The 12,066-nt window shown below is 37.3% G+C and overlaps 1 protein-coding gene across 5 annotated transcripts in view; it reads left to right on the forward strand.

Annotated features, from left to right (window-relative positions):
• LOC150108743 (twitchin-like) overlaps window positions 1-12,066 on the forward strand; it is a 2,666,638-nt gene that overhangs the window by 2,007,674 nt on the left and 646,898 nt on the right. For all 5 annotated transcript variants that reach the window (XM_090390962.1, XM_090390961.1, XM_090390964.1 and 2 more), the window contains 2 exons: window positions 8,041-8,229; window positions 8,431-8,544. In XM_090390962.1, coding sequence (XP_090247088.1) covers window positions 8,041-8,229; window positions 8,431-8,544 — 303 coding nt within the window. The remainder of the gene's footprint in view (window positions 1-8,040; window positions 8,230-8,430; window positions 8,545-12,066) is intronic.

Here is a 12,066-nt window from a genome sequence, read left to right on the forward strand (position 1 = left end):
CAAAGAGTTACTTTAGCTATTTGATTTATACAAAAAATAAAATTAAAAATCAGCTCTATCCTGAGTGTGCATGTTGTTTTTCATTGTAGCAATTTTCAAGTTTCACCTTATCACATAAATTTTTAAGAGTTTCAACTAATCATTTTTATCTCATTATTTTATTGAGACTCAGCAAAGATCAAAACCATTTATCAACAGATTAAATGCTCATTTTATAAAATCATTGTAATAAAATGCAGTATGTATTCTGAACAAGCACCTGTCCTTTCATATAGAGTAACTATTGGGTTAATGTAACTATTAATTATAGTATAGTATAATATGGTGTAGTATAATATAGTATATAAGATATATCTCCAACCATTCTATGAATGGTTGGAGATATATACAAACCATTTCTGGAAGCTGTATAAGAAGGATGTAAACAAGGGGTGGAGATTAGTGTTTGACTGGAATCCATTGCCTGTACGTGTGGTGAGTACAGAGACAGTGAATACTTTTAATTCATCGCACGATGAGCTCTGTGTGTGTGTGTGTGTGTGTGTGTGTGTGTGTGTGTGTGTGTGTGTGAGAGAGAGAGAGAGAGAGATAGTGGGACTTCCAAAAGTGAGTCGCTTGAATCCATGGAGGGCTGATGATGATGATAATAATCAAGTATTACTCTTAGTATTGAGACAAAGCAGTATGGGCAGAGTTTCAAGAGAGTGCAAAGAAGGAAAGATAGTTCCATTAGATAAAAGAAGCACCAAGAAAAAGATAGCAAATTATAGACTAATGATTACCTTGGGAGTGACAATTACTTTATTAGAAAAGGTGCTTAAAGCTTGAATTCAGAAGCGAATGGAAGAGAATATTACACTCTGTAAGGATAACATCATGAAGGGAAGATCTTGCTTTCATAAATTACTTTTTATAATAAGTTCAGTTAGATGATGGAAAACCTGCATCTTGATATTTCTAGACTTTAGGCACCTTACAGTATATAAATGAAAATCTAATAAGCAACTAACACAGATAATGACAGTCATGAAGCCAGTATAATAGATAACAGGGTTGCTAATAAGCTGAAATCATAGTCGAGTGTATAGTGAAGCATAATAACATAAAAGAACACAAGCGACTGTGCTACAGGACTCTATGCATGGACAAGTGTTGTGGAATTTGCATGATAATAATACTGAGGGTGATTTAAAGGGAAATTATGGATTGTTTTCTGGAAATGCAAAGCTTTAGAGGTATTATTATTGTTATTATTATTATCATCTGTGCATCTGTGTGAAGTCAGAAAACTCAATCCAGGAGGTCGACACGTTATCACACAATACTAGTCTTACTGCTTGATTTTAGATAGATGTTGGAAGTTTTTCCACTTGGTTATACTATAAGCAAAGGATGCTAAGAAATTATATTCTTGGTTTAATCCTTTATCCAAGTGTAAGCAAACAAAGTTTGCACCTGAAGTAATTTAAGAACTGTGCAACTCGTATCTAGATTTCTAAGTGCTGGGAAAAGGGACTATGACCTAACCATGCTTTACACAAAGATGAAATCTCTATACTTAACAAAGGTTTAAATTTTGCTATAGCACTGAAATTGATAAACAACTTGAATTTATGTGTAATATTGAAAGAGGCCTAAGATTCATCCCTAATAACATAGCAGACAAACTACGTTTAGAAACTGCCAACATTTTAAATCATAACAAAACAATAACAAGCAACATTACTAAACATGAATTAGCAGCAATAAAATAACTTAAAACAAATCTGAACATAGTAATAACCAGAGCTGATAAAGTAATGCCACTGTTATTTTAAACTGTACCACTTACATAGAAAAAATGAATCTGCTGGTCTCTGACAATAACACATATAAATTAGTTAACTACAACCCCAACCAACAGAATAAAAAACAAAACAGAGAAACTACTTAAGTCAATTACCACTTGGCCCGAAGATATGGTTAAAAAACTATTCTCTCACTACACGTGCTCCCAAGAATTTACGAGCTACCAAAAATTCACAAAGAAAACACACTGTTAAGACCTATAGTTGAAGGAATTGATAGCTCGACATATCACTTAGCCAAAAAATTAGCGGCAACATTCAAGGAGTTGGTAGGTCATTTCCCCTCCTATAACAAAAACACACTACACATAAACACCATCAAAGACATTACATTAGAAAAAGATGATTTATTAGTCAGTTTGACATCTCTGCCCTCTTTACGAATGTCCCAATCAATGACACAATTCTTCTCCTACAGAACAAATTCCCTCCAGATATCACGGCGCTCTTTGCGCATTATTACGGTCGGGTTATTTTGTATGGAAAAATGCCTTTTACCTACATAAAGCAGGCACAGCCATTATCCCCCCCCCCATTGCTAACTTTTACACGGAACATTTTGAGCAACTTGCATTAGGTTCCTCCCCTTTAAAACCCAAAGTCTGGCTTAGATACGTTGACGATGTTTTCACAATCTGGTCCCATGGCCGCCAGACATTAGACACATTCCTTAGCCACCTATACAAAGAACACAAATGCATAGAATTGAAATTGAAAAACACAACATACTTCCGTTTCTGGATACACTTGTCACACGTCTTCCTTCTGGCAATCTTTCCTTCACTGTTTTCTGGAAACTGACACATACAGGACAATATATATACATAAACTCCTACCACCACCCAACACAAAAACTAGGTGTCATTAACATGCTAAAAAACAGGGTGCAGATGATCTGTTCCAATGAACAGGCACTAAAAGGTGAATTTAAAATTATCTTTAATACTTTCCAAAAAAACGGATACAGCCAAAACACTATTAACAAAATTCTCTACAAAACCTCACTAACAAACAAAGACAAACCAGACTACAGTAAAACTATAACCATTCCCTACATTAAAGGAACATCAGACAAAATAAACAGAGTACTATGAAAATACAACCTCAAAACTACCTTTAAACCTCCTGCAAAATTAAAAAGCTTACTCAACTCATCCAAAGACCCACTCCCTCCACTAGCCCTGGAGTATATCGATTTATTGAACTTGCAACATACCATATATAGGAGAAAGAGGACGCACAATTCCTATCAGACAAAAAGAACAAACAAGACATCAAATATAATAATTATGGTGAGCTAGCCTTTCTGATCATGCCCTGAATTCCTTACACAGACTAGAAAAGCACTAGCTGTCTACATCCCACTAAAACATGGTATGAATGGAAATTTAAGGAAGCATGTGAGATTATTATCAACCACCCCAATCTGAACAATAATGATGGTCTAAAAATCCCAAACATATGGAAGGTATATATTCGACCCACGGAACATTCCTCATTCAGAACAACTATAAACAGGACTGTAGAAAATCCAGTATCTTAAAAGCAAAAATAAGAAATGTAATACTAAAAATAGGACATTATTGTTTCTGAAAGAATGTTTATTCGTGTCATCATAAATAGAATTTAGCTAGATGTAATTTTTTTTCCCACTAGAGGTCATGCCAGTAGAATAACATGTGATCAAATCATTGTTTCTTTAGCTTACAGTTAATTCTTCTTCTTCTTCTTCTTATTATTATTATTCAGGCCACCATGGAGTCAAAAGACTCATCGTAGGAGGTCCTTCCTAAGAAACACAAAGTCTATCAAGACTCATCGAGGAGAAGTCCCCCCCCCCCCCTAAGAAACACAGTCTATCATACCACTTCTTGAAATCATTGACCATTCTTGCTCTCACCACTCCATCAGAAAATGCATTCCATGGTTCAACAACCATCCATGCAAATAAATCACTCCTCATCCTCTTGCTCACAGTTTCCTTTCTTAACTTCCAGGGATGACCTCTTGTCATCACTCCTTCCCGCTGTTCAACCAAGCAAAAGAACTCCCCAGTGTCAACCCTGTAACCACCTCTCAACAGTTTAAAATTCTCAATCATATCACCTCTCCTTCTTCTATCCACTAAACTCTGCAGTACACATTCCCTCAGCTGATCCTCATAACTATCATTGTACAGGCCTGAAACCATCTTTGTTATCTGCCTTTGTACCCTTTCCACAGTTAATTTATCCCCTTCAAATCCTGGGAACCAAATCTGAGAACAATAGTCCAAGTGTGGTCTGATCATTGTCTTATACAACAGAATGATAACTATTTTATCTCTGCAGGTCAGTGTCTCTCTCATAATTGCAGCGATCCTCTGTGTTACCTTCACCACCTTTGCAATATGTCCACTAAATTTCAGGTTTCTATCAATCATCAACCCCAGATCTCTTGTCTCCCCTACTTCTTCCAGTATAACTCCTCCCATAGAGTATGCAGTGTCCTATTGATGTTTCCCAAACCTCAAGACCTTACATTTTGCTGCATTAAACTGAGACTCCCATTCATTTGTCCATCTATCTAGTTTATTCAAATCCTCTTGAAGGTCTGTCATATCTGCACTATTACTGATAATCCTTCCCAGCTTTGCATCATCTGCAAACAACTAAATAGCCCCTTGCAATCCATTGACAATGTCATTGATATAAAGGTTAAACAATATAGGTCCCAGTACTCAGCCCTGTGGGACCCCACTTGTAACCCTCTGCTTCGTTGAAACTGTCCTCACCATACACAACTCTCTGATACCTATCGGACAGCCAATCCTGAATCCAGCTGACCAATCTGACATCCAGACTCATGTCGCAACTTAAATATCAGCTTATCATGTTCTACCCTGTCAAATGCCTTTGATAAGTCTAAGAAAATGGCAGTATATGCCTTTCCCTCATCTGATGCTCTTGTTACTTTATCATAAAAGGCTAGCATATTGCTAATACAAGAGCACTCCTTCACAAATCCATGTTGACTCTCACAGATAACATTACTCTCATCTGCCCAATGCTGTATACGGTCCTTCTCTACTTTCTTGAAGATCTTACTAACTACTGATGACACACAAACTGGTCTATAATTAGACACTTCCAGTCCGCTACCACAATTATGCAATGGCACTATCTTACCTTCCTTCCAATCCATGGGCACCTTTCCCGCAGCCAGACTTTCATTGAAAAGCCAGGTCAAAGGCACTGTCAGTTCCGTAGCTCATTCTGTCAAACATCGTGGTGAAATACCATCCAGTCGCACAGCTTTACTGACATCCAGTATTTGAAACACACTCAGTATTTGAAACTCATTGAATACTCAGTATTTGAAACACACTCTCCTCCTGTACCTCTAAACCTTGAACCTGCCCTATCCTTCTAGCATTAAAACTGACTCCTCTAGGTAAAATACTTCAATAAAGTGTTCATTGAACAATTCTACTATGTCCTCTGCATCAGTCACTCCATTCCCATTTTTATCCCACAATATCATTCTTCTACAGTCATTTCTCCTCCTACTAGCCACATATCTAAAAAATTCCCTAGGATTTTCTTAGGATCTTAGAGCTAATCTCCTCTCATAATCCAGTTTCATCTTTCTTACAATACTAGTCACTCCTCTGGCCTGTGTCTTATACTCTTCATGCATCTTTTTTTTTTTTTTTTTATTATTATTATTACGGGTATCTCCATGGAGTCAGTCGACTCATAGCGGGAGACCCAAACTAGCAAAACAATATCTGTCATATCTCTTCTTGAATTCATTTACAGACGAAGAGCTCACAACTAAGTCAGGCAATGAATTCCACTCATTCACCACCCTCCAGGCAAAAAACCTTGTTCTGACACCTTTGTTAACCACACTCTTCTTTAATTTCCACAGATGACCTCTTGTTCTTCCATCACTATCACACAGCTGAAACATTTCCCCTGCATCAATCCTATAAAAACCTTTTAGTAATTTGAATGTTTCTATCATATCCCCTCTTCTTCGCCTATCAACCAATCTCTGCAATCCACAAGCTCTCAATCTACCAATGTAGGGAGCATTTTTTATATCACTCACCAACTTGGTCACTCTTCTCTGAACCCTCTCCACAGCCTCCTCATCTCCAAGGAATCCAGGTGACCAGATCTGAGCACAGTAATCCAAATGTGGAAGTATCAATGCTTTATAAAGGGGAATAATAACCTCTTTATCTCTGGATGTCAGTGTGTTCCTCAACAACCAAGTAATCCTATGTGCAATCTTGGACACCTTAGCAATGTGTCCTCTGAACTTCATCTCCCTATCTACCAATACCCCTAAGTCCCTAGCCTCATCAATCTCGTGGAGTACATTTCCATCAATGTAGTACACAGCTGATAATCTTTTAATCCCAAAATGCATGACTTTACACTTTTCCACATTGAACTGACATCCATTTTCTTTTGCCCATTTTACCAGCTTATTTAAATCCTCCTGCAAACTTTCAACATCAGCTTGATTTTTTATTGCACTACACAACTTTGCATCATCAGCAAACAACTGAATATCTCCCTTTAAGCCGTTTCCTACATCATTTATATACAAATTAAACAACATTGGCCTAAGCACAGAGCCCTGAGGCACACCACTGGTCACCTGCCTCATTCTGGACTCGGCTCCTCCATACACCACCTTATGGTATCTCTCCCTGAGCCATTCTCCTATCCATATCACCAATTTAATATCCATTCCCATCTGCTCCAATTTGCGTAACAGTGTTCTATGGGGTATCCTGTCAAAAGCCTTAGCAAAATCCAGAAGTACCACTGTGTAGCTAGTTCCTTTGTCCAACTCAGATGTTATCCTATTATGAATAGTTAATAGATTGCTAAGGCAGATCTACCTTTAACAAAACCATGTTGGCCTCTATAGAGTATCATATCCTGATCCACCCATTCTTGAATTTTGTCTTTAACCAACTTTTCCAATACTTTTACCACTACTCCTGAGATGGTGATTGGTCTGTAATTCAATACCGCAGTTTTAGAGCCACCCTTATGCAAAGGAACCACTTTGCCTAACTTCCACTCCCTAGGGACCATACCAGAGTTCAAACTTAAATTAAATATCCAGGTAAGAGGGGTTGACAATTCATTTGCACATTCACGCAACACCCGAGCTGATATTCCATCTAAGCCTACCGCAGTGTTTGTATTTAAGTTTTGCAATATATTTAATACCTCTGATTCTTTAGCTTCAATTCTCACATTAGGTATTGCTATAGGTATAGAGATATCCTCACTTGGGTGATAGACTTTTGAAAAGTGATCACTCAGTAACTCGACTATTACATCTGATTTTGTCACCTCAATACCATCAGCACCCACTAAGGTTATCCTTCCGAAGTCATTCTTCCTCTTACTTGCCACATAGCGGAAGAACTCTTTGGGATTACCCTTGATCTCTTTGGCTAAGGTCTTCTCATAATCTGATTTAGCTTTTCTTACTATGCTGGTAACCTTCCTTGCTTGAGCCTTGTACTGCTCATGGGTGTCCTGATCGCCTTTCTCCTTGTAAATTCTCCATAACATTTTCTTTTTTTGCAGTTCAAGCTTGATACTACTGCTCATCCATCTAATGCCTGCCTTGTTTGACCTCCTGACCATGGGGACACAATCTGATATTGCTTTCCTCAGATACCCGCTGATTTTATCCCAAGCACTGCTAACATCTTTCCCTTGAAATATGTTCTGCCATGGGATGGCTGCAAGCTCACTCCGAAGCTTGTTATAATGGCCTAACCTGTAGTTCCGTACATACCCCTTCTTAATAGAAAAATCCACAGATTTTGCGACCTCCCAAGTCAGATTAATGTGGAGGGGTGAAGCAGGAAGGGTGAAAGGAATAGCTGGTGAGTGGTATGTATTTCCTAAAAAAATTGTTGACTGTATCACTCCATGGATTTCAAATGTTAATAAGAGATATCTACCAAAGGATACCTCAAAAAAAGTGTTGTTACAAAATAAAAATAATAATAATAATAATAATAATAATAAAATCATTATAATTAAAGTATAATTCTATTTGGCTCTTAAATACTTTTTATCAGATTAGTTGGTAAAATTTTCATTAAAATATGCATTTACAAAAAATAATATTCTGTGCTTTTTCTAATTAATTTCTTTACAATTTCTAGATGTTCCAGGTCCACCAGGAACTCCAAATATTCTTGACTGGGACCTAGGTAGTGCAACCTTATCTTGGGATATACCTCTCAGTGATGGTGGCTCAAGAATACAAGGCTATCAAATTGAGCTTTGTGATGTGCTTGATGGAAGGTGGCGTGTGGCCAATGATTTTCTTATAAAAGAAACTGTCTTTACAGGTAAATGATAAAGTTGGCTTTGAAAAGAACTGCATTACACTATTCATTTTATATGTAATGATGCATATCACACATCCTCATGTTTTAACTGTAAATTTTAATATATTAATTATTGAAAAACTATGTATGTTGTAATAATTTTAATCATTGAAACAAAATTTTTCTACTCATATATATATGTATATATATATATATATATAGTGACTGGACTCATAGAAAACCATGAATACCAGTTTCGAGTAAAGGCTAAAAATGCTGCTGGTTTTGGACCTTCCAGTCCCCCATCATCTACTTTCAAAGTGAAGAAAAAGTTCAGTAAGTACCATTATATATTATTGCTTAACTTCATGAATGTATTGATACCTTAAATATATTATTATTATTATTACATTAAATGCTGTGGAGTTGGCAGACATATCTTAGCTGGCCTACTCAATTAGTGACATGTTCTATCATATTGAACCTTAAATTCATTTACTCTCCCTGCATTCATAATGCATTCCATTCACCCACAGTCTGTGCAAAACATCTACTCCTCACACCCTTCCTCACCAAACTTTCACATAACTTTCATAACAGACAACTTCTTGTTCTTTCCCTCTAATCCTCCCCTCTTTTTATAAATCTCCCTGTATTAATCCAGTGATCCCCCCCTCAATAACCTAAATATTTCTATCATATCACTTCTTTTCCTCCCATCCACTAAACATTGTACTTTGCATTCCATCAACCTCTCCACATAAGGAAAGATCCTTGGTCATTTGTCTTTGGACTCTATTCCACATTATACAGAAAAATGGGTACTAAATGAGTACCCATTTTTCTGTATAATATGAGTACAGTATAATATGACCAATGCTTTATACTGTAGAACTACCACCACTTCCTTATCCCTATATGGCACTGTATTCCTTATCACAGTAGCAATATGATGCATAGTCTTCGCAACATAGTCAACAGGTGGAAACGTGCTCACTCCATCCCTCCCTCCTCAGTAAAGAAGTGATCACCAAAGAACTACAGTTTCTCCTTACAACCATTCAGAAAAAAGGTTATCCTAAACAGAATGTTCAAAGCTACTATTTAATCCACCTGCTTACTATACTGAAGATAGTAATGATGTACTGTAAAAGGCTTTATATATGGAAACATAATCAGGTGGCATGTGGTGGTAGGCCTGTGTTTGGAAGGCTCCAAAAACTAAGTTGTTTAGTTTTAAAAAAAATAGTGATATTAGTTAAAAATAGTGTTAGAATTAGATTGTATTATGATGTTAATTAGATTTAAGTTAAAAGTTTTATTTTCAATATAGTTAATATAGTCTTTCTGCATGGTAATTTGTATTGCATAGCATAGCACATGGCACCAATGCAATGCAAAACAATGCTGTCCAAGGCATTATTGATTAAAGAATTCAACCAAAGGGACTTCATGGAATGCAATATCCTTGAGATGTATGCATTATGAAAGGTAAATAGAATTTGGTTTGAAAGTGATAAGAATGGGAAAGTGTACCAAAAATGCTATGAAAGAGAGAGAGAGAGTCAAAAGTGCAGGTCAAATAGTGAGATTAAAGAGGAGGTCGAAACAGAGAAGATGCATGAAAATGTCTGTGACCGTGTAATGGGAAATAGGATTGAAACTGGTTAAATGTCACGCTTGCAAGAGAGCAAAAGTGTTGATCAAAAGAATAGTAGTATCACGGATATAAAAAATGAAGAGTTCTGTAATAAGAGAGATAACTCGGTTATGCAGAATGATATACAGGACAAAGCAGGAGCTGCAACGAATGCAGAATGTCTGGTGAGTAAGTCAGCTGATATCAGAGAGAAAGAAGTGCGAAAAAAGAGAAATTAATACTTGAATAAGAGAGAAGAAAAAATCAAGAAACAAGTCTTGTGTGTCGATTCTATCATAAGAGGTGCAATTGGCAAAAATTAATTATGTTAGTGGGACTATTAGAGCACAAAAGGATAAAGTGAAAGAGTCAATCATTTTGGCTGGAATGAATGATTTGAAAGAAGAAAAGTATGGCATGAGGGAGAACATGAAAGAATTACTGGAAGTAGCAAAAAGAAAACATTGTAAGAAAATAAGTGTGTTGTGGTGGTATGACAGAGTAGAGATGAGAAGGAAAATCATAATAGCGAATGACTCAATATGCAGGTTATGCAGAAGGAATAATGTGGAGTCTGTGGATCTGTGGAGTGAGTTTGCCACACAAAAGAACTTATACAAGAGGAATGGTTTGCATCTGAATGGATTTGTGGTTCAGAGTTTGGAAAAATTGTTATATGAAGTGAAAGTGGATGAGCAAAATTAGGAAAAATAGAGCTTTTAAAGGGAAAGTTGTTGAGTGAATATGCAGATATCAGTGAGGAAGTTGAGTTTAAGAATATGCATAAAATACCCAAGTTGATACAAATGATAACAAACCAGAATGGGATAATTAGTAGTAAACATTGGTCACGCAAGCTAAAGAGAATCCCAAACAGTTTTTTCAATATGTTGCAAGTAAAAGGAAAAATGCTCATGGTAGAATGATCTTAAAAAATGCTGAGGGTAGGGAGGTAACCAAATCAGTAGATATTGTGGAATTACTGAGCGAGCACTTTGCAAGAGTATACCATCCAGGTGGTGACTTTGCAGGAATGGAAGAACCAACAGCTTATACTGGAATTGTGATGAATGAAGTAGAGGTAACTAGTCTATTACAGAACCTCAATGTCAATACATCTGTGGGATTGGATGGTATACCAGCTCGTGTCGTACGTGAAGCGGCTAAAGAATTGTCAGTGCCCTTGACCATTTTGTTTAATTTAAGCCTCAGGACTGGGTCAGTCCCAAGGGAGTGGAAAGAGGGGAAAATAGTTCCGCTGCACAAAGGTGGTTCCAAGGCTGCTGTTGAAAATTACTGGCCAATCAGCATAACAGGAATCATTATCAAGGTCTTAGAGAAAATAGTCAAGAGGAAAATACAAGATTGGATAGAAGAAAATGGGATACTGTATCGGGGACAGCATAGTTTTGTGAAGGGTAGGTCATGCCTCAGTAACTTGCTCACGTATTATAACACAGTGACAGCTGAACTGGATAAGGGTAATGGGTTTACAGTGATTCTACTGGACCTTGCTAAGGCCTTTGACAGGATACCACATGGAATTCTAATCAGTAAATTGCAGCATATGGGGATGGACATAGGGTTGGTGAGATGGATAGGAAGGTGGTTGACGGAGAGATATCAGAGAGTGGTTTACTCAGGAGTAAAGTCCACAAGACAAGACGGCCTGTGACTAGTGGTGTGCCCCAAGGATCTGTTCTTGGACCACTGCTGTTTAATTTGTTCATAAATGATATAGAAAAGGATCTGAGAGGAACAGTTCGTTTGTTTGCGGATGATGCGAAGTTGGGTAGGGCAATAGTGAATGCAGATGACGTCAAAATTTTGCAGGATGATTTGGATAGATTGGAGGTCTGGGCTAAGGAGAATGGATGTCAATTTAATGTGGCAAAATGTAAGGTTATGCATTTTGGGGTGAAAAGATTGGCGGCAGTTTACTGCATTGGTGGAACCATGCTCCAGGAAATTGATGAGGCACGAGATTTAGGAGTGTTGGTGGATAAGGAATTGAAATTTAGGGGACACATTGCAAAAGTGGCCAAATCAGCTCATCAAATCACTTGGTTGCTGAAGAATACGTTGACATGCAGAGACAAACAGGTTATTGTTCCTCTGTATCGAGCCTTGATAAGACCCCATCTCAGCTACTGTGCTCAGATTTGGTCACCTAGGTTTCTTCTTGATCGGGAGGAGGTGGAGAGGATCCAGAGGTGAGT

The sequence above is a fragment of the Typopeltis vanoorti genome, chromosome 3 (assembly GCF_054136105.1).
Source record: "Typopeltis vanoorti isolate ZY-2024b chromosome 3, IOZ_Tvanoo_1.0, whole genome shotgun sequence".
Lineage (NCBI taxonomy): Eukaryota > Metazoa > Arthropoda > Arachnida > Uropygi > Thelyphonidae > Typopeltis > Typopeltis vanoorti.